This window comes from Dromiciops gliroides, chromosome 4 (genome assembly GCF_019393635.1).
Source record: "Dromiciops gliroides isolate mDroGli1 chromosome 4, mDroGli1.pri, whole genome shotgun sequence".
NCBI lineage: Eukaryota > Metazoa > Chordata > Mammalia > Microbiotheria > Microbiotheriidae > Dromiciops > Dromiciops gliroides.
The window spans coordinates 199,344,589-199,370,040 of record NC_057864.1 but is presented as its reverse complement, the minus strand read 5'-3'; the positions used below and the strand labels follow the sequence as shown (position 1 = coordinate 199,370,040).

The window sequence follows — 25,452 nt, the reverse complement described above, 5'->3', positions numbered from 1 at the left end:
CTTTCCCCCATCCCTGCTCAAAAGTATTTTGTTTCTGACCACTGCCTCCTCCACCACCCTTCCTTCTATCAGCTCCTCCCACCTTCTCTAATCCTCTTCCCATCCAACTTTCCTGTAGAGTGAAATAGATTTCTATAGCCAAGTGAATATGTATGTTTTTTCCTCTTTGGGCCAATTCCAACAAAAGTATGGTTCCAATGTTGCCCAACACTCCCACCCCCATCTTTCCCTACACTATAAAAGCTCTTTTGCACCTCTTTTATGTGAGATAATTAATCCAATTTTGCTTTTCCCTTTCCCCTTCTCCCAGTTCATTCCCTTTTCTCAGCTCTTAATTTTTTCAGTCATCCCATCATAGTCAACTCAAATCCATGCCTTCTGTCTATGTACACTTCTAACTGGCCTAATGAAGAAAAATTTCTTAGGTGTTAGAAGTATCATCTTCCTCTCATGTAGGATATAAACCGTTTATCAGATCCCTTATGATTTTTCTTTCCTGTTTACCTTTTTATGCTTTTCTTGAGTCTTGTGTTTGAATGTCAGATTTTCTATTCATCTCTGGTCTTTTCATCAGGAATGCTTCAAAGCCCTAAATTTCATTAAATATCCATATCCTCCACTAAAGGATTATATTCAGTTTTGCTGGGTAAGTGATTCTTAGTTGTTGTTCTACCGTCTTTGCCTTCTGGAATATTGTATCCTAAGACTTTTGATATTGTAATGTAGAAGCTGCTAAATACTGTGTGATTCTGTGGCTCTATGATATTTGAAATGTTTCTTTCTGTCTGCTTGCAATATTTTCTCCCTGGCCTGGGAACTCTGGAATTTAGCTATAGTATTCCTGAGAGTTTTCATTTTTGGACATCTTTCAGGAGATGATCAATGGATTCTTTCAATTTCTATTTTACCCTATGGTTCTAGGATATCAGGGCAGTTTTCCTTGATAATTTCTTGAAATATGATGTCTGGGTTCTTTTTTTGATCATAGCTTTCTGGTAATCCAAACATTCTTTTTGGGGGGGGGTGAGGCAATTGGGGTTAAGTGACTTGCCCAGGGTCACACAGCTAGTGTCAAGTGTCTGAGGCCAGATTTGAACTCAGGTCCTCCTGACTCCAGGGCCAGTGCTCTATCCACTGCGCCACCTAGCTGCCCCAATCCAAACATTCTTAAATGATTTCACCTCCATCTATCAGTTGTCTTTCCAATAAGATATTATACATTTTCTTCTATTTTTTCATTCTTTTGATTTTGTTTTGTTGTGTCTTGGTGTCTAATAGAATCATTAGTTTCCACTTGCCCAATTCTTATTTTTAGGTAATTGTTTTCTTCAGTGAGTTGTTATACCTCCTTTTCAGTCTGGCCAGTTCTGCTTTTAAAGGAATTCTCTTCAATGGATTTTTGTATTTCTTTTAACATTTGGCCTATTCTATTTTTAAAGATGTTATTTTCTTCAGTATTTTTTTTTTTGCGCCTCCTTTGCCAAGCTCTTGACTCTTTCATATATCACTTTCATTTCTTTTACTCCTCTTCTTTGATTTTTAAAATCTTTTTTGAGCTCTTCCAGGACCTAAGAACAATTCCCATTTTTCTTCGAGGCTTTGCATGCAGATGCTTTGATCTCATTTTCTTCTTCTGAGTTTCTGTTTTGATCTTGCCTATCAGCATAGTAGCTTTCTATGGTCAACTTTTTTTTTTTGATGTTTGCTCATTTTTTTTCAGCCTTTTTCTTGACCCTTAACTTTATGTCAAAGTTAGGCTCTGCTCCCAGGGAAGGAGGCACTATCCCAAGCTTTAGGTTTTTCATGCTGCTGTATTCAGAGCTAATTTTGGATGTCTATAAGTTTCCATTCTTCCAAAGTGGTATGATGTAAGGAGAGGTGTAGTTACTGCTCTCCTAGTCTATGCTGTGGTCTGTGAGTGACCACAAGCATTCCTTTCTACCTCCATACCCTTGCAGAGAATATTAAGATACCAAAGAAAGAAGCAACCATACCAGCTTGGTTATTTATTACAATTAATTAAGTTAATTGGGGGAGTATACTCACAAGAGGTCAGTTGTCCTGGGCAGCAGCATGACAATATAACATTATGGATTGCCACACTAATGCCAGGCTAGGTCTGGTATTATATAGAAACAGAGCAAAGAAGGCACAATGCCAAGGATGGCTCAGGGTCATTTGCACACATTTCCATGGGATAGCTGGGACTTCTTTTGCTATTTACATTTACTCAAGGTAGTTCACATTCTCTTTGAGTCATAGGTCATGTTTCCATTCTGGCCTACTTCCTGTAGAAGGAGTCAAATCAATAACCAGGAATCATTGGTCATATCTTGGGGTGGGTTTAAACATTAGCCAGGGCCATCTAACTGAAACCTTTTCTTACCATCATTTATTTGGAGGGTTAGCTAATTTAATTAACCTGCCTCCCTCTTCTCAAGGCCTATTACTGGGCTGGTGAGACATTTACAAACCCAAGCTGAGTCTAACAGTAATTGTCAACATGTATATAGTGCTTTAAGATTTGAAAAGTGCTTTACAAAGTTTTCTCACTTGATCCTTACGACACTCCTGTCAGATGGGTTGTTATTATTGTCTCCATTTTGCCAATAGGATAACCATCTTCTCCCAGGTCACATTGCTAAGAAGGGTCTGAGGCATGATTCCAACTCCCCCTCCCCTCCTAGAAGGCCATCACCCTGTCACACCACCTGGCTGGCTCAATAATAATACTGTCATACCACAGATACATACTCCCATCATCCTTTTGCCTGAAAGGGCTGCCCCAGCCTCCTTTCACACCTCCATAAGAGAGAGGAGTAGAGTCTTCCTTTCATAGATAACTTCTGAGATCAAAGATGACACAGATCATCCCCGGAGAGTAATATTCCCCTTTTTCAAGCCTGAGAGAACTTCCCTAAACCTGAGGCTGAATTCCTGAGTTTTTCCCCAAACCTTAATACCCATTCCCCATCCCCCATATGAATACTTTAGGATCCCTTGCTCTGTCCTATGACTTATTTAAAATTATTTCACTTGAAATCCTAGAATAAATCCTAACATACTTTTAAAGCCAACCTCCCAGCTCTGAGCTAACCACTTTATTTCACATAGGGCCATGTAACCAAACCAGCTACACTCTCAACCCTGCAGCCAGTCCAGACCTGTAAAGTCTAAGCCTTGTGGATGTCCTACAGCTCACTAGTCCCTTGGCCTCTCCTCTAGTCTTCCACTCTCCTCCCCTCTCTCTCTCTGCCCCACTCCATCATTATACTTACAAGCTTCAAGCTAAACCATCTCTGTCCCATGTCGTTCCTGGCTTTGACCTATGACCTTACTTTCAAGGTCTCCTTCCCCCCATTAACTAGCGGTCCTATCCCTTTCTCCTCATCTTACCCAGGACCCATCCCTCCCATCCCAAACTGGAAAGGTAGAAAGCAAGCATAGTACCCATCTTAGAGAACCCCCCCCCCCAACTCCATGGAGCAGAGGCAGGTTTGGGTTCTAGAGTGATGTCTCTGGGGATGTTCCCGGCCAAAGCAGAAGGAGCTTGAGCCAGAACCCTGGTAAGGGCAAAGGAGCTGGGGAGACTTGTCAGTGAGGAAACATCCTCACTGGAGCCCCACGAGGTCAGTGATGGGAGGGGCATGCACCAGGATCTCCTCATATTTGCTCAAGAGAAGCCCAAGCCTTGACAGGTAGGAGTCCTCATTGTATGGCAGATGGTTCCTTTGAAGGAACTGAGACACCACTGGCTTTACCTAGAAGAAGAGGAGTGAACAAAGATGAATAAGGTAGAGACCTGGTCCTTTCTCCTCCTCAGTTCAACCCCTTTTCTTTTTTTTTCTTTTTTTGGCAGGGCAATTAGGGTTAAGTGACTTGCCCAGGGTCACACAGCTAGTAATTGCTAAGTGTCTGAGGCCGGATTTGAACTTGGGTCCTTCTGAATCCAAGGCCAGTGCTCTATCCACTGCACCACCTAGTTGCCCCCAATCACCCCCTTTTCACACACTACTGTCGATAGCAGCCAGCTCTAGTACAGAACGCAGGAAACAAGAGTGTTTAGTCCCAGCATTCAAAAGAAAATTTCATAAGATCTTAAGTGTAGGGTAGCTAGTGAATAGTTGCTGTCTGTAAGGTGGCTAAGATTCTAGCTAAACTGTCTAAAAATCTAATGAGTGGTCGCCAATAAATTAGAAGCTTTAGCAAGAGTTTAGACTTTTAAGCATTTATTAAGGAGCATAAGAATTTGGTGAGGAGAAAGAAAGAGGCCTAGATGACTTCATCTATCTATCTTAAGGAGCCAGCATTTCTGCTCCATTCCTCACGAGGTCCCGGTGAAAGAGAGAGAGAGAGCCTTACCCCTTCTTCGTCCCAGAAGCCTCCTGTGAAAACGGACACATCCCGTCCACCCACCCACAGCTCCAAGCTAATTGGCTGGTAGCTTTGATTGACAGTACCCACAAGCAAACATCACTTCCTGTTGCCAAGGAACTGACCTTCCAAGTCACATGGCTTGCCCTCAGATGCCTTCTCTTCATGGCTGAGCTTTCCTACAGTATCTCTCCAGCATGGGAGATGTCACTCCAATTCTCACACTAGGTGGTACGGTGGATAAAGCACTGGCCTTGGATTCAAGAGGACCTGAGTTCAAATCCAGCCTCAGACACTTGACACTTACTAGCTATGTGACCCTGGACAAGTCACTTAACCCTCATTGCCCTGCAAAACAAAAAAAAAAAACAAACAAAACAAAAGATCTTAAGTGCATACCTGGAAGGGCCTTTGGAGGTCATCTAGTACAAACCTTTTGTTTTACAGATAAGGAAACTGAGGCCCAGAGAAGTTACATGACTTGTCCAAGGTCACACAATGAGTAAAACAAAACCAAGATTGGAACCTTCCTGCTAAGGCCATAAATCCCAAACCCTTCACTGAATGGATGAGTTTCCTTCAACACCCAATGGATAGTTTCCTTCAACACCCAATGAAAGGGGCAGCTAGGTGGTGCAGTGGATAAAGCACCAGCCCTGGATTCAGGAGGACCTGAGTTCAAATCCAGCCTCAGACACTTGACATTTATTAGCTGTGTGACCCTGAGCAAGTCACTTAACCCCAATTGCCCCCCCACCCCCCAAAAAAAACGGAAAACAAAACAAAACAAAACAAAAACACCCAATGAAAATCCTAGGACAGATTTATAAGAGGTCCTTGACATGGTGGTGATACTTGTCCCAAATACCAGAGGCACATCCCTTAGCTCCCAGGCAACTGAGCAGGGTAGGGTATCTAGAAGCTTAATCTCCTGTTCTTCCCTTCCCCTCTTCTACTAAAGCCAAACAGGACATATCATACTTTAGGCCTCCTTGACCTCGAGAGTCCAAGACAAAGACAGGCCATCTTTTATGTCCACTAAACAAACCAATTGAAGTCTCTCTTATTTGGTGACCTCTCCCAGCCTTCTGGGAGAACCACCAATGTAGCGTCTTGCATGTAGTAAGCAATCGAGAAATGTTTGTGTAAGTTGAAATTGAGACTGAAAGTTACTGTGGCTCTTTAGTCCAAAGGAAAAGTGGCTTGGAGGGTTTGAGGAGTGGGTATACGGTGGGCTGGGGGGATGGATAAGCAGCATCTTTTGAACTATCCTTCAGTATATTCAGGGTTATTAGGAAGGAAATGCTGACTTCTTGTTCTCCATCACAATAGAGCTCAAATGAAAATAATTTCCCATCAGTTGTAACATGAGACTCTTGGGTTAGACTTGGCTCCGTGTCAAGTGTCTGAGGCTGGATTTGAACTCAGGTCCTCCTGAATCCAAGGCCAGTGTTTTATCCACTGCACCACCTAGCTGTCCCCTTTCCTTGGCTTTTCTACTGTCTCACCTTTCCTCATTATTTTTGTTCTTCGTTCTTTTGCAGTTCTTTTCCTCGTTGCTAGCTCCTCTTAGTGGTCATTACCAGACTGAGCACTCTTTGAACTCAGTTTTGGGCCTTGTCCTATGAGAGTGCTAGAACTTGAGGTCAGGAAGAACCTGGGCAACCACGACTGAATCACTTCACATTATGGTGCCCCGGGCTATCAGAGAACAGGTTTTTATTAAGTCGCTCTGATTGGGGGACCAATAGATGGCATGTAATCCCTGATTCAATAAATTTCTTCATTCATTCAGCAGGAAATTATTAAGTTCTTACTGTGTGCCAGGCACTGGGAAGGCAAAGATAATTATGAAACAGTCCCTGTAATCAAGGACTATAAGTGCCTTTCTTCTGAGATTATCTTCAATTTATCATGTATTGTCTTGTTTATACATAGTTGTTGCATATTGTCTCCCCCATTCGACTGTGAACTCCTTGAGGGACAGGGACTGACTGTTTGCCTTTCTTTGTATTCCCAGAACCTAGCACAGTGTCTGGCACCTAGTAAGTATTTAGCAGATGCTTGTTCCTTATTAACTATTGGAATGTGGAAAATAGACATTTAAGTACCTACTAGGTGCCAGGCACTGTGCTAAGTGCTTTACAATCATTATCCCATTTGATTCTCATTCTACCCCGGAAGGTAAGTGCTATTATTATTCCCATTTTACTGTTGAGGAAATCGAGGCAGAGGTGAAGTGAATTGCCCAGGGTCATAGAGCTACTAAGTATCTGAGGCCAGATTTAAATCCAAGTCTTCTTGAATCCAGACATAGTGCTCTGTCCACTGTACCACACAGCTGCTTACTGGAAGATATTTAAGAAGAGGGCTGACAAGAAGCATGGGAAGATTTATATGAACCAATGCTAAGTGAGCAGAACGAGAAAAAAATAGACATAGTAACACCAGCAATGTAGAAGAAAAGTACAACAATAACATCAAAAATAGAAACTCACAGTTGTGAAATTATAATGACCAAACTTGGTCCCAAAGAAGAAAAAGCACCTCTCTCCAGTGTGAGAAAATATTGAGTTTTGGAACACCCAGGATTCTATTAAGATTTATTGAACTGACTTTGCTGATTAACTCACTTAAAGTTGACTTCATTGAAACCACACCAACCTGAGAGTCTGGCACTCAGGGGGTGTTCTCTGAACTGTCATCATTCATCTGACCTCCTGTACTTCTGTGCATGGATTGCCCTCAAGTCCAGTGAACCAATGGATGTGGGTGATGCTAGCCAATTAGCTTAAAGCAGTGTTTAAGGACCCTCTCTCCTCTGGCCTCAGAGGGAGCTTCCACTCTCGGTTTGGCTCTTGAATAGTCTCGTGGTGGAGGACTTGGAGGAAGAAGCAGGCCAGGCTGGAGCTCTAGGCTAGACAGGCCTTTTCTTAACTTTCTGACCCAGGTGTTCTCTTTTTACTAATACTTGATATGCTTTAATAAATGCTTAATGCCCCAAAACTGGTGCTAAAGCTTCTAATTTATAAGTAACAAATATATTAGAAACCTCAGCTAATTTCCCCTAAACTTGGGACAGAAATAAGGTGACCACATTAAATTTTACATGTCACACCAGCCTTTGTGGAGGTGGGACACTATGGGTGTAGGATATAAAAGTCAAATTGGTTGATGTGATGCTTCATTTTACTGAACTGTTTTTTTCCCCCCTCTTTCCTTTTTTTTTTTTTTTTGGTGAGGCAACTGGGGTTAAGTGACTTGCCTAGGGTCACACAGCTCATAAATGTCAAGTGTCTGAGGTCAGATTTGAATTCAGGACCTCCTGAATCCAGGGCTGGTGCTCTATCGAACTGCGCCACCTAGCTGCCCCTCCCCTCTTTCCTTTTTAAAATTATCCATTATTATTCATGGTTCTTTGGGAGGGAGAGGAAAGGACTTTTTTTGTCCACTCTTTGTATTCCTAGCACATAGCACAGTGTTGGGCATATAGTAAGTGCTTAATAAATGCTTGCTGATTGGTTGATTGATTGATATTAGAAATCCAACCAAAGATATCAATACTTTTTTTTAAAAAAAACATGGAGTTGAAGTAGTCAGTTTTCCATTGTGAGCTGACCTGATCAAGGGGCAGTGGGCAGGACCAGCTCTAGTCACCTATGCCCTGAAGCTATTCCCACTGGGTCAGTTTCTCAAGTCCCTCTAACTTCTCTCCCTTCCCCCAACCGTGTTCTATCCCTGCCCCTAATTCTTTTCTCTTTAGCCTCCAATTCTTTTCTTCCCTTCTCCCAGCCATCTTTCTCTCCTGTTTTCAGCCCTTTTCTGCCCCATCCATTTCCTACCTTTAGACACATGTTGTCAGAGAACAGGGGGAAGAGATGATGTTCCACATGGCAGTTGATGACCGAGTGGCCAAATGTCCAGTCAAGGATGGGGTTGCAGGGCAAGTTGAACAATGTAAGACTCATCGTATGGATCCTCTGTGGCTTATTACCCGGAGAGAACATGGGGAACTCCATGTGCTATGTTACACCCAGAGAGACACATACAACAATACCCTGAGATTGTAGCCCTTTGGCCCTTGAGGAGAAGAAAATACTCAGACCAACCCCTAGGCCATATTAATTTCTTTTGACTTATTTTGGAGGATTCCTTTCTTGGGGCCACAATCAACTGAGATCTCCCAAGCTGTTTCTGAATTCAAGAGTTATTCCCCAATTGTTCCAAATTCCCTCGTCATTCCCTCTCCTCACTTGATCTCCATTCCCACCTAGGAGATCCTTAGCCCTACATTGTCTTTGCTTCCCATGCTCCCATAGAGAACACTTTCCCCCCCACCATCCAGCACCTTGGGAAATTGTGGGGGAAAGTCCTACCTGGAAGATGTTGACATGGAAGAAAGGGTGAGCCAGGAGGCTCCGGATCACAAGCATGCAGAGCAAAGTAGACCAAAATGACTTGTAAGCCAGAGACTTTGATCAGCAGCCAGTACTGAGAGAAGAGTCCGAGAGATATGAGGCACAAGGTCGGAAGAGCTATCCTGGGTTCTACATTCCTCAGCAGCCCTTTGGGAAAGAGTAGATGAAGCAAGTGTCTTATGTGCCAAGTCCCCTTTAAAAATCTCTAAAAGCCAGTGAGGAATAATACAGTGGAATCATAGATTTAGAGAGCTAGAAGGGACCTGAGCGACTATCTAGTCCAGCTCCTTTATTTTAAAGATGAGAATAGTAAGGCCCAGAGGGAAGTGACTTGCTCAAAGTCACACAGATAGAGAAATTGGCAAACCTGGCATTCAAACTCAGGTCCTCAGACTTAAAATCCATTCCCCTCTACACCACTTCCCACTAATGGCCAAGGGGGAGAGAATATAGGACCAGGAATGAAGAGGTCAAGTCCTAATCTCAGCTCTGCCTCTGACTGCCTCTGTGATCTTGTACAATTCGCTTAAGTTCACTGCGCCTCAGTTTCTTCAAATGTAAAATGAGGAGGTTGGACTGCACCATCTTGAAGGCCCTTTTCTGCTTGAACCTTCTGCAGTTTCTCCCCAGGCTGACTCCCCTTGGAACTCAATTGTAGGATTTAGAGCTGGACAGGACCTTAAGCACCATGCAGTTCAGTCCCCTCATATTACAGGTAAGAAAGCCCAGAGAAACCAAGTGATTTACCCAGAGGCCCACGGGGAGTACCCACAGAGCTAAGATCTGCACTCAGGGCCTCTGTTCATAGGCTTACACTCTGTGCACTTAGTAGATTAAGTGGTATTCAATGGGGCAGGGCAAGGTAAGGAATTCAGCCCTGCCACAGGCTGTAAAATATATAGGCACATTACTAAAAGGACATAGAGCTATTGACGGTTCTTTTCTCCATCTCTGGCCCCCAGCCCAAAGGATAGCTCCAGTGCCATCAGGGAGTTCTCCCAGTTGGCTTTTGTCCATTTTGTACACCAAGCAAAGGCAGTTAGTTAGGTAGCACACTGGATGGAATGTTGCCTTGGAGTCATGACCCTATATCATATCCTGTCTCAGATACTTGGTAACCGCGTGACCCAGAGCAAGTCACTTAACTTACATTTGTTTCAGTTTCCATGTCTATAAAATATGGATAATAATAGCGCCTACCTCACAGGTTTATTGTGAGGATCAAATGAGATAACATTTGCAAAGGCATTTTGCAAACCTTATAGTGCTATAGTAGTAGCACCGCCACCACCACCACAACAATTTAGCCAGGCAGCTAGGTGATAAAATGGATAGAGCACTAGCCCTGAAGTTGGGAGGACCTTAGTTCAAATCTCACCTCAGATATTTAGCTGTGAGACCCTAGGCCAGTCAAAAAAACAAACCCCAGTGCCTTAAAACATACAGGACCAACTCTAGGTGTCCTGATATATATTCTGCCACTGCACCCAGATGGCTCTGGAGGAAAGAGTGAGGTTGATGACCTTGCAAAATCCTCCCTCACTTAAATCCAATTCATTTGCAAGCCATGACATCACCCCGATGTCATGATCCTCTTTGAGAAGGAAGGACAAAGAATAACAATTATAATAACTTACATTTCTGTAGCACCTTAAGGTTTACAAAGAACTTTCAGCAAATGATCTTCATGAGATAAACAGTATAAAGACTGTCACCCCCATGTTCAGATAGTTTGAATGACTTGCCCAATCACAGAGCTAGCATGTTTTGGACCAGGGATTCTCACCTGGGCTCCCAATCCCAGGGCCAATGCTATTCCTATCATACCATTCACTTGGCATCCTATCTAGCATTCACAGGCTCTTAGCCCACCCTGCCTCTTAATATCAGGCCAATAGTCCCTAAGCTGTTGACAGGGTTCTGGCAACCTGAGCTGGGAATGTGAAGTCTGGGCTCCCAACTTGCTCCATCAGATACCTCCTTGAAGGTGGAAGGAGAAGGAAGGACTGTGGCATTCCTTTCCCAAGGAAGTTCCTTGATTCTTCTCAAGCATGCCCTTGGGAGTTTTGGAACTTGTCTTGGGGGATACCTACCAACTGTCATTATCAGCAGGAGAATGGGTAATGTGAAAGGAACAAGGAAAATGTCGACATATCGATTCAGATATGGTACTCTCCATAGGCTCAAGTCCTCAAGGCCCACCACTCTGGTGTAAGCAGGGGGCATCTTCACATGGAGGTGTCAGGCATTCTCAGCTGTGAATGAAGCACACATCTGAGGAGTGAAGAGTGGAGAAATGGAATGAGAAGAGTTCCAGGGGCGTTGGCATAGTGGGACAGAACCTCCTTGGGCACAGCCTGACCCAATTGGCTTCTAGGACTTCCTTCCCATCCCCCCAAGCCTATCCAAGATCACTTGCATTTACAATCACATTCCCAGCTAATTCAACAATATTTTTCGCCTGGCTTTGCAAGATCATCTGTCATTTCCCTAAAGCATCGTTACTGTTCTAATCCTGCTTTGAACTCTCTGAGTCTGAAGCAGTTAAAAGGCAGGGTGGATCCCAAGTGCTCTAGATAGCTAAGGACAGTCAATCTAGGACTGAAATGTACAGGGATTGTCCACAAAGTGAATAAACCACTGGATAATTGACTGCATAAATCACACAGCAGCACAGGTGGGGAATTTGGCAGAATTCTCTGCAAACAGGAAGAACTAGAGAAGGGCAGAAGCATACAGCAGTTCCCCAGGACTCTTTAAATAGAGGAAGAAGTCTAACCTAACACTTTCCTTACATGCAAATAGGTGCAAAAAAACATAACTGTCTTCAGAAGCTTTTATCTAGACCAATTATTTTAATTTTTTTCAAATTTATACTCTTGCCTACTTCTAAAGGCTTTTGACCAGGCTTTATCCTATAAAACAGAATGTATGCTCTAAGTTACTAATAGAGTAATACAATTAAAACAATTGTGAAATTTTACCTCACACCAAGTAAATTGAGAAAGATTCTGTCCAAGGGGCTAAGAGAAGAAGACAGGCACACTGACTTACTACGGGCAGAGCCATTAAGTGATCCAACCATTCTGGACTTCAATTTGGAATTATGTAAGAAAAGTCACTTTACTATTGTATTCTTTGAATCATCAAACTCACTTACTGGCCCTATGCTCAGAAGTCAAAGAGAGAAACAAAAGTCTAATATATACCTAAATATCCATAGTAGCATTTTTTTTGTGGTAGTAAAGAACTAGAAATAAAGTGAGTACCTACTCTTTGGGAAATATCTGAAAAAACAAGGTATTAGAATGGAATGGAATATTATTGAGTAGTGAGAAGGATTCTGAGAAAACAGGGAACACTCAGATGAAATGAAATAGAGCAAAATAAATCAAACCAAGAGAAATAAATGAAATATGAACGCAACTTGAACAGATCATTTAAGGGGAGGTTGTACTTTTTTTTTTTTTGGTGGGGCAATGAGGGTTAAGTGACTTGCCCAGGGTCACACAGCCAGTGTCAAGTGTCTGAGGCTGGATTTGAACTCAGGTCCTCCTGAATCCAAGGCCAGTGCTTTATCCACTGAGCCACCTAGCTGCCCTGAGGTTGTACTTTGAGTGTTGGAAAAATCAGTGAAAGTACTAGTGAAGAGGGCAGCTGGGTGGTGAAGTGGCTAAAGCACCAGCCCTGGATTCAGGAGGCGCCCAAGTAAGCTGTGTGACCCTGGGCAAGTCACTTAACCGTCATTGCCCTGCCCTCCCCCCAAATTAATTAAATTTTAAAAAGATTTTTTTTTAAAGTAAAGTACTAGTGGGGGCAGCTAGGTGGTGCAGTAGATAAAGCACTGGCCCTGGATTCAGGAGAACCTGAGCTCAAATCCAGCCTCAGACACTTGACACTTATTGGCTGTGTGACCCTGAGCAAGTCACTTAACCCTCATTGCTCCACCAAAAATAAATAAGTAAATGAATTAATGAATGAATGAATAAAAGTAAAGTACTAGTGAAGAAATAATGTATTATATCTCCTCCCCTTGGCAAAGAGGTGGGAGACTACTGGGACAGAATACTGTATCTACATTATCAGCCTCTGTCTCAGATATTTTTGCTTCATTGTTTTTCTTTGTCACAAAGGAGGATTAAATCCAAAAGGCTAGGTGGGAAATGATTTTGATATAAAAGCAAAAGACATCAATAAAATGCATTTTAAAAATGCAGAACAATACATTTAGGGATGAAACAATTAAGTTCCTCTAAGAATACCAACCACTTGAGATAATTGAATTGCTGTGTTTGACAGCACTGAATTAGGCTGTAAATTTTCTAGTCACAAAGGCTGAAAGAGAAACAAGTGAGGTTACATAATTTTAGATATTCTGTTTTCGCTGAAGTTCCTGGTAAAATATTCAGATCCATATCAAGGGATAAAATTTTTCCTTTACTTTTATTTTGTGTAAAAATTACGCTTTAACAAAAGATGTCATTTTATACTCTGCTTTCACAAAAGAGAGATGCTAATGAGACCAGAGATTCTTTCATCAACTTCCTATAAAAATGGCATTTCTAAGGGGATCTTGGGAAAGCCTGAAGAGATAAGTCATGTCTGTATACTACACAAGGTCTGAACATTGTGACCACTGTGTGTGATAGTACATAGAAGGCTTCAAACCTTCACTGCAACAGGTGAATGGGCCAATCACAGAATAAATACCAACTCCCATAGAGAATGGACTTTTCTGGCAGTAAAAAAAAAAATGTTTGTAAATTAAAAGTAATATTCTTTCACCATATTCTTTTTTACCCCTGGCTCACATGATGAAGTGGCCCTTCTCCTTGCCAAAGAAAATCTCTGTATACATAGACAAGGGAGCCCATTGCATCTAGTTTTCTCCATCCCTCACCCCTCCACATCATGCCCACTCTCTTACTCTTTGGAAATCTCTCATTGTTTACTCTTCCCTACTGCCTATTTCCCACACATCACTTCCCTACTGCCTACAAATGTGCCCAGGTCTTCCACATCTTTGAAAAAACCTTCATTGGATTCATCCAACCCCACTAGCTATTACTCCATGTGTCTCCTCCCATTTGTGACAAAACTCTCTAAGAAGGCCATTCCCAATAGAAGCCTCTACTTCCTCTCTTCTCGATTCTCTACAGTCTGGTTTCTGACCTCATCATTCAACCAAAACTTCTCTCTCCAACGTTATCAATGATTGCTTAGTTGCCAAATACAGGGTCCTTTTGTCAGTCCTCATTCCTCAACCTCTCTGCAGCTTTTGACACAGTTAATGTTACTGTCAATGTCATCCTCTTCATAATCTCTCCTCTCTGGGTTTTTGGGACACACCTTCCACCCAGTTTTCCTCTTACCTATCTAACTGCTCCTTCTCAGTCTCCTTTGTTATATCTTCATCCAGATCACACCTGCTAAACTGTGGGAATCCCACTGGGTCCTGTCCTATATTTCTCCCTCTATTTTTTTTTCACTTCGTGATCTCAAAAGCTCCCATTGATTCAATGATCATTTCTAAGCTGATGAATGCCAAACCTACTTCTTCAGCCCTGACCCATCTGTTGACCTCAGGCCTCGAATCTCCAACTACCTATTATTGGACATCTTAAATTGATATCTCATAGTCATCTCCAAAACTGAACTTATATTTCCCTCTAAGCCCTAACCCTCCAACCCTCCTAATCTTCCTATCGCTATTGAGAGTACCACCATTCTTCTAGTCACCCAGGCTCAAAACCTAGGTTATATCTTCAATTCATCACTCTCTATTTCACACACACCCTCATTTCCAATCTGTTGCTACAACCTGTCCATTTTTACCTTGTGACATCTCTGATCAATGCTCCCTTCTCTCCCCTGACATTGCTATCACCTTGGGGGTGCAGAGCACATCACATCACACCTGGACTCTCTCAATAGCCTTTTCTAGTGGATCTGCCTACCACAAAGCTCTCCCCACTCTAGCCTATTCTCCACTCAGCTGTCAAATTGATTTTCCTACAAAATATTTTTACTTGTAATTGGGAAAAATAAAATATTATTTGTTTTTAAAAGTGATTTTCGGGGCAGCTAGGTGGCTCAGTGGATAGAGCACTGGCCCTGGAGTCAGGAGGACCTGAGTTCAAATCTGACCTCAGACACTTAACACTTACTAGCTGTGTGACCCTGGGCAAGTCACTTAACCCCAATTGCCTCATCAAAAAATGTATATAAATAAATAATTTTTTTTTTAAAAAGTGATTTTTCCTAAAGTGCAGGTGTAACAATATCACTATTCAGTGACCTCAGTGAATCCCTTCAGGACCTTCAGGATGAAATATAAAATCCTATATTTGGCATTTGAAGCCCTTCATACCATGCCTTTCAGTTTTCTTGTACCTTACAACTCCCTACATACTGGCTCCCTGGTGACACTAGCCTCCTTGCTGTACCTAGAACCAGGATGCTCCATCTTCTGACTCCTTTCACTGGCTGTCCTCCGTGCCTAGAATGTGCCCCTCTCTCATGTCCACTTCCTGGCTTCTCTGGCTTCTTTCAAGTCTCAGCTAAAGTCTTACCTTCAACAGAGAGCCTTTCCCCATCTGCCTTAATTCTTTTTTTTTTGTGGGGCAATAGGGGTTAAGTGACTTGCCCAGGGTCACACAGCTAGTAAGTGTCAAGTGTCTGAGGTTGGATTTGAACTCAGGTCCTCCTGAATCCAGAGCTGGTGCTTTATCCACTGTGCTATCTAGCTGCCCCCCACCTGCCTTAATTCTAATGCCTTCCTCCTGTTCATTATTTCCATTTATTTTGTACCAGTTGTTTGCGTGTTGTCACCTCCATTAGACTGTGAGCTCCTTGAGAGTAGGGACCATGTTATCTTTTGTTTTTTTGTATCCCCAGTGATGAGCACAGGACTGGGCACACATTAAGTGCCTAATAAATGTTTACTCACTGCCTGACTGATGTAGGGAGCTAACCAAGATGACTTACTCCCTGCGGGAAGTTACTTCTCCAGGGGCTCATTAACCTTAATCTTTCCCCATAAATGCCATGCTTGCAAAACTATGAACCTTTTGTTCAGCCATGTCAGCATGGGCCCATGCCAGCTGGGGCCCCCTGGTGAGAGAATGAAGCTCCAAGTGACTATCGATCAGCCCAGTAGCACAGAGAGGCAGGGCTGTCAACCACTATGGAGGTCAAGAAGCCTGAAGTACTCCTTTACACGGGAGTCAAGGACATAGAGAATATTCACATCACACACCGCTATTATTAATCATTCAATTAATTATTATTGATTATTATAACATTATTATTAATACACACTTTCTATATTCATCACATTTAGTCATATGTCCATACAGCTGTGATGGCCCATACGCATACCTGCTTGCATACTTGGATTCACACAGGCTGTCTATGCATGGTCCCAGAAGCCCAGTCCCCTCCTTACTTCCACAAAGAAGAGCACCCAAAATCTGCTCCAGTGTTTGGAGTTGCTGAGGGCTCCATGGCTGGCTAGGTGGCTACCCTTGACTGTGAATGTGTGATGCACCATTCCCAGGATGATGATCCCTAGAGCAAAAACCAGGGCACTCTGGGATCGAAGACACAGGAATCCTGCATGAGAGTGGTGAAAGGTGGAGGAACAAAACATGAGATCAGGATCAGTCTGAGGCTTCAAGACCCAAGAAGCTAGAAGCAAAGGGTTCAAATTCTGCCATTGTCATCAGTGCCCACCTAAGTGATCTCACTTCCTCCAACTATAAGGTTCTCTACTTGAGAGGGGAAAACTTCTAATTAAAAGGATCTTCTCCCTAATTCCACTCTAGCTTCTAGGTACTCTCCACTTCTCCCTGATGAGCAGACCTTTTAGCTGGGAGAGGAGGTGGCTGAAATAGGTACTTACTCAAGGGCAGTGATAGGTTTCCAAAACTCCTACATTAGAACTGGAAATAATCTCAGCTATTACCTGGCCCAACTTCCTCACTTTACAAAAGAGGAAACTGAGGCACAAAAAGGTTAAGTCAGTTGCCCAAGGTCCTATAACATAATAGTGGCAAAACTAATAGTAGAATTGAAATAGAATTGTCTTTCTCCTAGCCTTAATCGGACATTCTGAATCTCCTTCCCTTTCTCCCTTCTCCGCAAATGCATAAGAATATAGGAAAGCTAAATTATAGGAGAAGAGTGGGGGAGGGGGGAAGCACCCTGCAGCATCTCCACCGAGGGTATAATAGGGTTCCCATTTGGGACAGCTGCTCTGCCTGCTCTGCCCCCTACCCCTCCACCTTCACCCAGACCAAGACTAAGGAGAGATGGTACCCAAAGATCATTCTATTGACCTTAGGTCTTAAATATAGCTTCTCTGGTTTCAGTAGCAACCTGAGTCCCCAAGGACATATTCTTCTCTCCATTCCCCCTCATTCTCATCCCCTCAGCTCTAAAAGAAAGATTAACAGGTCAGCTTGACACCTCAAGGCACTGCAGCTGTATCTGCAACTCTGCCTGACAGCCTCACTCAGATCAAAAGGAACAAGAGCAGTAGAAAACAGAGCCAAGATGCTATGCATGGGGGAAGAAGGCATCCCATCCCAAAGTCCACACCCAGGAATTATGGGGAACTCCCCCCTCTCAAAATCGACCATTCCCAAGGAGCTTTTCCACTCCCAAAGGCCACCCAAGGGGGGAATCTCCCTTACCAAAGTTCCTGACCACTATTCCCAGGGAGCCTCACAGTCTACCCAGGGAGCATCTCCTCAACCAAAATCTACCCTACCCTACAGACATTGAGGAGGCCTCCCTGCTTCCTTAGTACAACACAACCCATGCTTATCAGTTTCCCCCTCTTCAGTGCAATGTTTAGAATGCTAGGCCTGGAGTCAAAAAGACCTGAGTTCGAATTCGGCCTTTGGCATTTATTAGCTGTATGACTTCTGGGCAAGTCACTTAACCACATTCGTCTCAGTTTTCTCATCTGTAAAATGGGAATAGCACCTACTTCCCAGGATGGTTGTGAGGATCAAATGAGATAATGATTGTAAAGTACTTGGCACAGTGCCTGGCACATAGTAAGCTCTGTGTTAGCTATTATTATTATTATTATTATTATTATTATTATTATTATTATTGCTATCACTACTCCTCTCCCTCATATCCAGAAACACCAGGCTGCACTCATTTGGGACTTGACTCTTTGGAATACTGTGATCTTCCCTGCCTCCTTGGCCACCCACAGACCAGTGCCACCCTCTCTGCTTCCTAGCTGCCATGCCATGACTTGGCCCCAGCACAGGTGGTGCCTCAGATTTCACCCAGGGGCAGGGAGAGGAAGTTAAGGGCAAGGATGAACCAATCCAGACCGTGCTGCTCCCACCAACTACTTGTCTTCACCACCTCCTGGACCAGTGCCTCCAACTTGCACATGAGCATCCCGTCCTCCCTGACCCCGGGGTGTCCAGGATGGCCCCGGTTGGCATTGCAGATTGGGGACCCTGGTGTACTGGTTTCCTTTGCCATCTGTTGGCTGGAATCCAGGCTCTCCGGGACCCTTCTCCTCGTGTTAGTTTCCATATCCAATAAAGAGGACACCTGCTCTAAGAGGACTTGGGGTGCGAAGGGTGGGTGATCATGGAAAGGGCCAGGTGAGGACTGATGCGGGTGAAGGACGGGCAAAGAGCGGCCAAGGGTGAGGGGTTCTGTGTCTTATGCCTGGCCCAGGTACCACAAAGGTATGCCCCGACGGAGAACAGAGCCCTGTAGGGACAAGATAAAGGCATTTGAAATAGGGCAGGAGGCAGACACACGGGTGGGCCGGACTGCTCCCGCCTCAGAGGCTGGGGTTTGGAGAGGGTGAGAAGAGGAGAGGGGCGGAGTCCGGTCCTCAGGATGCAAGGCTAGGAGACCTCTGAGAAAGGAGGGGACCTGTGGGTCCCCGCCTGCTCTCTCTCCTTACCCCCAGTCTGAGTTTGTGAGAGAGTGATTAGTCGAGGGAGGGATGGGTCATAAGTGATTTTGGGTGGACAAGGACTATCTCACATATCCATCACCTGGGACCCCGGAGGAGCCACCTTCTGACCCTCAGAGAACGTGAGAAGTGTGTGTGGGGGGGTTGGGAGCCGCCAATCAGAGACAGAGTTGTATCCAAGGCTGTGACAAGAAGGGCAGGAGACTGGGAAGAGGGATGAGTGGGTAGAGGAAGGATCCTGGGCAAAAGAGACTCACCTCCTGGGAACTTCTCAAAGTGCCCTCTATTACTAGCTCCACCTCTCAGCAGTCTGGCAATACAGCAGAAGCATAGACAGAAAGGACAAGGTCAGGTTAGGTACCAGGGATGGGTCCCGAGGAAGAACAGAGTGAAGAAGACAGAGAAAAGACCAGATAGTGGATTATCTTCCTCACATTTCCATAATGACAATGGGCAGACAGTTCAGGGGACCAAGCCATTGTGGTTCCCTCCCCACCCCACGTCCTCCTAGCAAAAGTGTGAATAATTTAGGGTCCCCTTCTGGTGGACGGGTACACGGCCTCAGTCCGAAGCTTTGATTGTATGTAACTAGGGCAGTTTGTCTCTAGGATAAACTGTGGAAAGTGGGATGGAGAGGATCCTAGCTATGGGAAAGGAAATGTATCTAACCACCTGATAGGAGTTGGATACTCAGCCCCCTTTGGGAGTAGGGTAGAAGCAACTAGAAAGGGGGAATTTGGCTTTCAAGAATGCTTAAATCAAATACCATTTGAGACAGGGAAAGGTTTGCCAGCATCATCATCAAATAAATACTCCAGATCATTGGCCTCTACACCCCTGTTGAAATTTCATGACCTAGAAGAGTGATTCTCTTTGTGATGGGATTATTTAATACAGGAACACAGTTGACAAGGGTTCTGGGAGAAGAAAGAACTTTAACTCTAACCATAACTCTCCATGTGTTTGGAGGTGAACCCCCTGTCTGAGGCATTCAGATTGTAGCCACTCTCCTTGTGAGTTCTTTTGTGCCAATACACTGGACTGGCATAACCTCCTCTACTGACAAATATATCCTAGAGATTGATTTATTATCACACTGGACCATCCCAACTAGGACCTGGACCAGCCAGGATAGTTCCAGGCATGGCCTTATACTCATCTCTCAGATCCCTGACCAGCAATGTAGTCACTGAGACATATACTGCTTTCCTACCCTTAGTACTACCCCAATCTGTTTGATTAGTCAAGTCAGAGAATAAGAATACCAAAGGGACAGAGGGACATCATTGTCTTAATACAAGAACAGGAGGTCTGCTAACCACCATTTCCGACTATAATAGCCTTGTTTGGCTGAAAGTCAAGCAAGTCAAATGCATCTGGAGTTTGACTATTGACTATAGGGAACTGAATAAACCATATCCTTGGTTGTCCCTGTCATACTCCATGCAGTCACCATTAATGAAAAGATGGCCACCACCCAAGAAGTGTGGTAAGTAGTAGTGAGCTTAGTAAATTTGTTTTTACTTGGCAATAAGGGGGTATACCTTTGCTCTCAATGGGCGGGGTGGATGGTATCCAAGTCCCCTATGCTCCCTGGGTTTGTAGCCTTATATTATATTAGATTACATTGTCTTTGAGGTGGAACCTGGACAGTTGCCCTTCTGAAAATTTTGAAAGGAGATGATTGGGTTACTAACCCAGATAAAATCCAGGGAACTTCCATAAAAGTTATGTTCCTGGGGGCCCAACAGGCTGGAACTGAGTAGCTAGTAAAATGACAAACTGTCATGGCCTCCCCCAAAATAAAAAAAAGAGACCCAAGAATTGATAGGACTATTTGGTTACTAATAGCAACATATTCTTCACTGTGGCCTTTTGCTCAGATTTTTGTATTGAATAACCTGGCAGTTAGTGTTCTTTCCTTAAGGACCTAAACAGCAACAGGTCTGTAAAAAAGTCCAAGAAGTGATTCGACAGTCTCTGTCCTGGGGAGTTTCTTATTTCTAGGATGACACCGAATTATCAATATCAGTCACAAATGGCATGACTGATTGTTGTCATTTTTTCAGTCCTATTCAACCCTTCATGACCCCATATAGGATTTTCTTGCCAAAGACATTATTTTATTTAATTACTTTATTCATAAGACCAGCAGGTTATTAATAAAATGATGATCATTTGGTCATGTCTCTCAGACCAAAGACAATCATGGGACAGCGGCTCATAGTTCATAAATCCTTTCAAACAGTAATTAAATCTAATTGGTTAACATAATTGGAGGTGGGCTATACCAGACCAACCATAGCTTTAGGCTATCAATTCAAAGAATATATAGCCTTTACAATGGAGGGGAAGAAGCTGAGTGACCCCTGAATAGAGAGATTATTTCTACTCAGACTACTCCTAGCCTTCAGCTATCTAGACAAAAGAATCTGTCTCCAACCAAGCCAGTGCAGAACACAAGAGCCTCCCCACCCTAGATTCAATTCCTTGCATGGTTGAATGGGGTCTGACCAAGATGAAGGGAGTTAATGAAATCTTATTATCAAGGAGAAACTGGACCTTGAAAGATCAGGGCTTTGGAAGAAGATGGGGAACTCTCTGGAGATATTGGTTATTCATAATCATTTCTCACACTTCTCCAGATCATTTTACAGATGAAGAACTAAGGCAGAGTTAAGTAGGATTAAGGGTTAAGGTTTAAGACTGATTGGAGGGGGGCAGCTAGGTGGCGCAGTGGATAGAGCACCGGCCCTGGATTCAGGACTACCTGAGTTCAAATCCGACCTCAGACACTTGACACTTACTAGCTGTGTGACCCTGGGCAAGTCACTTAACCCCAATTGCCTCACTAAAAAAAAAAAAAAAGACTGATTGGAGGGGCAGCTAGGTGGTGCAGTGGATAAAGCACTGGCCCTGGATTCGGGAGGACCTGAGTTCAAATCTGGCCTCAGACACTTGACACTTACTGGCTGTGTGACCCTGGGCAAGTCACTTAACCCTCATTGCTGTGCAAAAAACCAAACCAAAACAAACAAAAAGATTGATTGGAGCCTGTGGCAAATACAACACAGGTGTATAAAGACCCCTGGGATTTTGGACTTGAACGCTAATTAGAGGCAATGCTGATTTTTTTGCTTGGAAACCTTTTGAAAAGTAGCTCCTAGTTTTCAACTGGGCTCTAGTAGAGACTGAGACACTTAGAAGGGATGTGCCTGTAGTCCTATAACCAAAGATGTCTATTCCATTGTTTGCTTATGAGGATAGTGTGGTGACATAGGTACCACGAGATGCCTTGATCTCAAACCCCTTGTTGTGTAAAGGTTGCAAAAGATGACATCCCTTTATTAGTAGAGATATAATTGTGGTATCCAACCCTCCGACACACCCGGGTCTCCAGGGCTTAGACAGTGGCCTTGGCAAGGCAATGTGACATTGCAAAGGCTATTTATTTCACATGTAGTTTGAGGGATAGTTGCTGTAGTTGGTCCAGGGTCAGTCAGAAAGTTCAAGGACAAAACAGTTAGGCAACTTGCTGATATGTGTTCTTTAGTACAGGGCAGAGGTAGCTCAAGGGTACAAGGAAAGTAGATGTAATACAGATGGTTAACAGGAGGCCAGATATGCATATTGTGTGATTAGAACTAGGAAGTGGTGATTACCCAGACATTCAGGAATGTATACACAACTGTCCCAAGCAGCCCCCAGCCCGCAAAAACTGTAATTTTTTCCTTTTTCAAGTCTTCCCATTTTACCCTCTATAAAAACATTGTTTTTCTTCTGATTTGGAGAGGATGAGGTCTTAAACTTCTCCTACCGGCCACATCCCTTTGCATCAAATAAAAACCTTATGCTATCTCTGATTGGAGTGTGTGAGAGTTTAATTCTTTAACTGGGGATAACCAAAAACCAGCCTACCGGTGATAGTTGCTATAAAAACATGTTAAAGTACCAGTGGGTACCAAGTAACTCTAAATTTCATGAAGGAGGGCAAGAGCAAGAAGCTTTTATTGTTAGTGAAGGTAGTACATTGGGTCCTAAGTGCACCCAGAATTGTCTGATCCACAGGAAAAAGTAGCTATTATCCAAACTGTTTTTATTATTTTGACTTTTTTAGTAGTGTCCAACTCTTTGTGACCTCGTTTGGGGTTTTCTTGGCAAAGATGCTGGAGTGGTTTGTCATTTCCTTTTCCAGCTCATTTTTTTTAAATTATCTTTTTTTTTTTTTTTTTTAGTGAGGCAATTGGGGTTAAGTGACTTGCCTAGGGTCACACAGCTAGTAAGTGTTAAGTGTCTGAGGCTGGATTTGAACTCAGGTACTCCTGACTCCAGGGCCGGTGCTCTATCCACTGCGCCACCTAGCTGCCCCTAAAGTGAATACAATTTTTTTTTTTTTGGTGAGGCAATTGGGGTTAAATGACTTGCCCAGGGTCACACAGCTAGTAAGTGTTAAGTGTCTGAGGCCGGATTTGAACTCAGGTTCTCCTGACTCCAGGTCCAGTGCTCTATCCACTGTGCCACCTAGCTGCCCCGTTTTTCCAGCTCATTTTGCAGATGAGGAAACTGAGTCAAACAGTGTTAATTGACTTGCCCAGGGTCACAAGCTAGTAAGTGTCTGAGGCTGGATTTAAATTCGGGAAGTCAAGTCTTGTAGACTCCAGGCCCAGCACCACCTAGCTGCCCATTATCCCAGCTAAGGTATTTGAAAATAACCTACATTTGGAACCACCAGCAGAATGGGGGCCACAAATGAAGAGCTTATTGATGATTTTAAGGCATGTTTTCCCAACAGCAGTGTGATTGTGCCATGGAAAAACACAATGGGCTGCAATAACAACCTGAGTACAGACAGAGGAAGTCCACACACTTCCTATAGACTCTCAGCCTGCTCAGGAGAGCAAGCTCAGAGCTATTCTATTAATCCTAGACACTGAATCACCTAGATAGGTAGATCTTGTTAAATAGTTAATTAACTTGATGAGTATTCAAGGCCTGTGGCAGTGAGATGGGAGGAGTATAAAAAACAACCCTGTTTGGCCCAGTTTAGGCCGAGCTCTGGGCCTAAATCACCTCTCACAGCCTTAATCAAAATGTAGTAGCAACTTGGTAAGCCTGGGCCCAGTTAGGGATGCTCTGGCCCTGAGGGAGAAACTCTGACCATGGAGAAATACAGTTGATCAGCTTGCTGGGGTCAGTTAGAGATTGCTCTTTCCTTGGGGAACCAAAGTAGTTAATTAACCAGGTAGTGGTTAGTCAAACAGATAATAAAGCAGAAATGTCAGGGACACCCAGAAATCTGGGTGCCTTGAATTTATAGCATGAGCTTAGTTGGGAGCCAGTCATGTTTGCTATGTTATTAGGACCAGGTAGTGACAATAATCTCAAGTTAGAAATGTGGAGTTTTTATTATTCGTGTATCCAAATAGCTAACGTCATCATTTTCCATACTGTTGTAACTTTTCAGTCTTAAGTCTCTCCCCCCACCTCCTCGCCTCTGTAAAATTGTCATCTTCTCCTTTAATAGGGAAGTTGAAGTCTAGACTTCTTCTCCCAGTCATACCTCTGTATGCCAAATAATAAAAACTTAAAATTCTGATTGGATCATGTGGGCATGTCATTCTTTGAAAGAGGAATATTTTCAGAACCAATCCAGCGATAACAAAAAGATATTTGTAACCCATGTGTTGGCTTATCAATGTGAACCATACCCCAATGAAACTTTGTAGAACACCAAGGCTGATGAAGCTTGCTCCAAGGCAATCAATCTGCTCAGTGGCCTCCTGGATACATGTCCCAACCACACTTGGTAACCCACTGATCATGGCTGCATGGGCAACTGAGACCAGAGTCCACCTGACTCAAATGGAAGGCCAACTGACACAAGAGCAATGCCTGACATGCAAACAGAAGAAACACACCCCTGCAGCTGTGGCAGGGCACATCCCCAGGGGCATCTGACCAGCACGGTATGCTCTTAGTAGTTGGACCTCATTGCCCCCCATCCTTTACTGCCTCTACAAAAGCAACTCTACAAATAGCAATTGTTGCTCAAACTACATGCAAAGTAGCCATTGCAATGTAACACTGTTATAGGAATGCAGTAGGGCTTCAAGAAACCAAAAGATCCCAGTCCCCCAAGGAATCCTTGAACTCTCCCAGGGGAGAGGCAGCTCTTCCTCCCAACTCAGGAATGAGTGTTGCCAAGCACATACACTGTTATGCAAGACATGGATGGGTGCTGCATATCTTACTGATGCCCCATTATTCCAAGATTCCCCTCCCTGTTGTTACATTTCCCTCCCAGTTCTTTGTAATGCCCTTCCCTCCCTTTTGTCTGGCAAAAATACAAAAGACTAGTCTTCTCTTGAACCAGCAGGACAGTCACCAAGGTGATCTGTTCCCTGGCCATATATTCCTCTCCTAATAAATCTTTTTATTTTTACAAGATTCACGATAAGCCTCCAATTCTTTGAGTGACCTAGCCCCCTGAACCAGGTCTCAAGTCTCCTCCAAACAACTTCCCCTTGCCAAGGTGTGAGGAAATGGGGATTGGTCTCCTCTCAATAAGAATATAATAGTCACCATTCAAATGACACTCCTCCAGACTGGTTTGAGGAAAAAGGTCTCCTCCCCCTCCATCTCCCCCAGCAAACAAAACCATGTGGTTCAGGGAAACCCTGAGCTGTGTCCATATAAGGG

The 25,452-nt window shown here is 43.6% G+C and overlaps 1 protein-coding gene and 1 long non-coding RNA gene across 2 annotated transcripts in view; both read right to left on the bottom strand.

Annotated features, from left to right (window-relative positions):
- Nucleotides 1–1,242: 1,242 nt before the first annotated feature.
- On the bottom strand, nucleotides 1,243–19,053 carry LOC122754502 (fatty acid desaturase 6-like). Its single transcript, XM_044003020.1, is given in 7 exon segments — nucleotides 1,243–3,761; nucleotides 8,217–8,396; nucleotides 8,751–8,837; nucleotides 8,839–8,939; nucleotides 10,886–11,066; nucleotides 16,173–16,406; nucleotides 19,011–19,053. Coding segments are annotated over 5 exon segments (651 nt in total). The 5' UTR covers nucleotides 11,019–11,066; nucleotides 16,173–16,406; nucleotides 19,011–19,053; the 3' UTR covers nucleotides 1,243–3,611.
- Nucleotides 19,046–25,452, bottom strand: part of LOC122754503 — a 19,923-nt gene continuing 13,516 nt past the window's right edge. The window contains exon 3 of the long non-coding RNA XR_006356374.1: nucleotides 19,046–19,063. This is a non-coding gene — a long non-coding RNA (uncharacterized LOC122754503). The remainder of the gene's footprint in view (nucleotides 19,064–25,452) is intronic.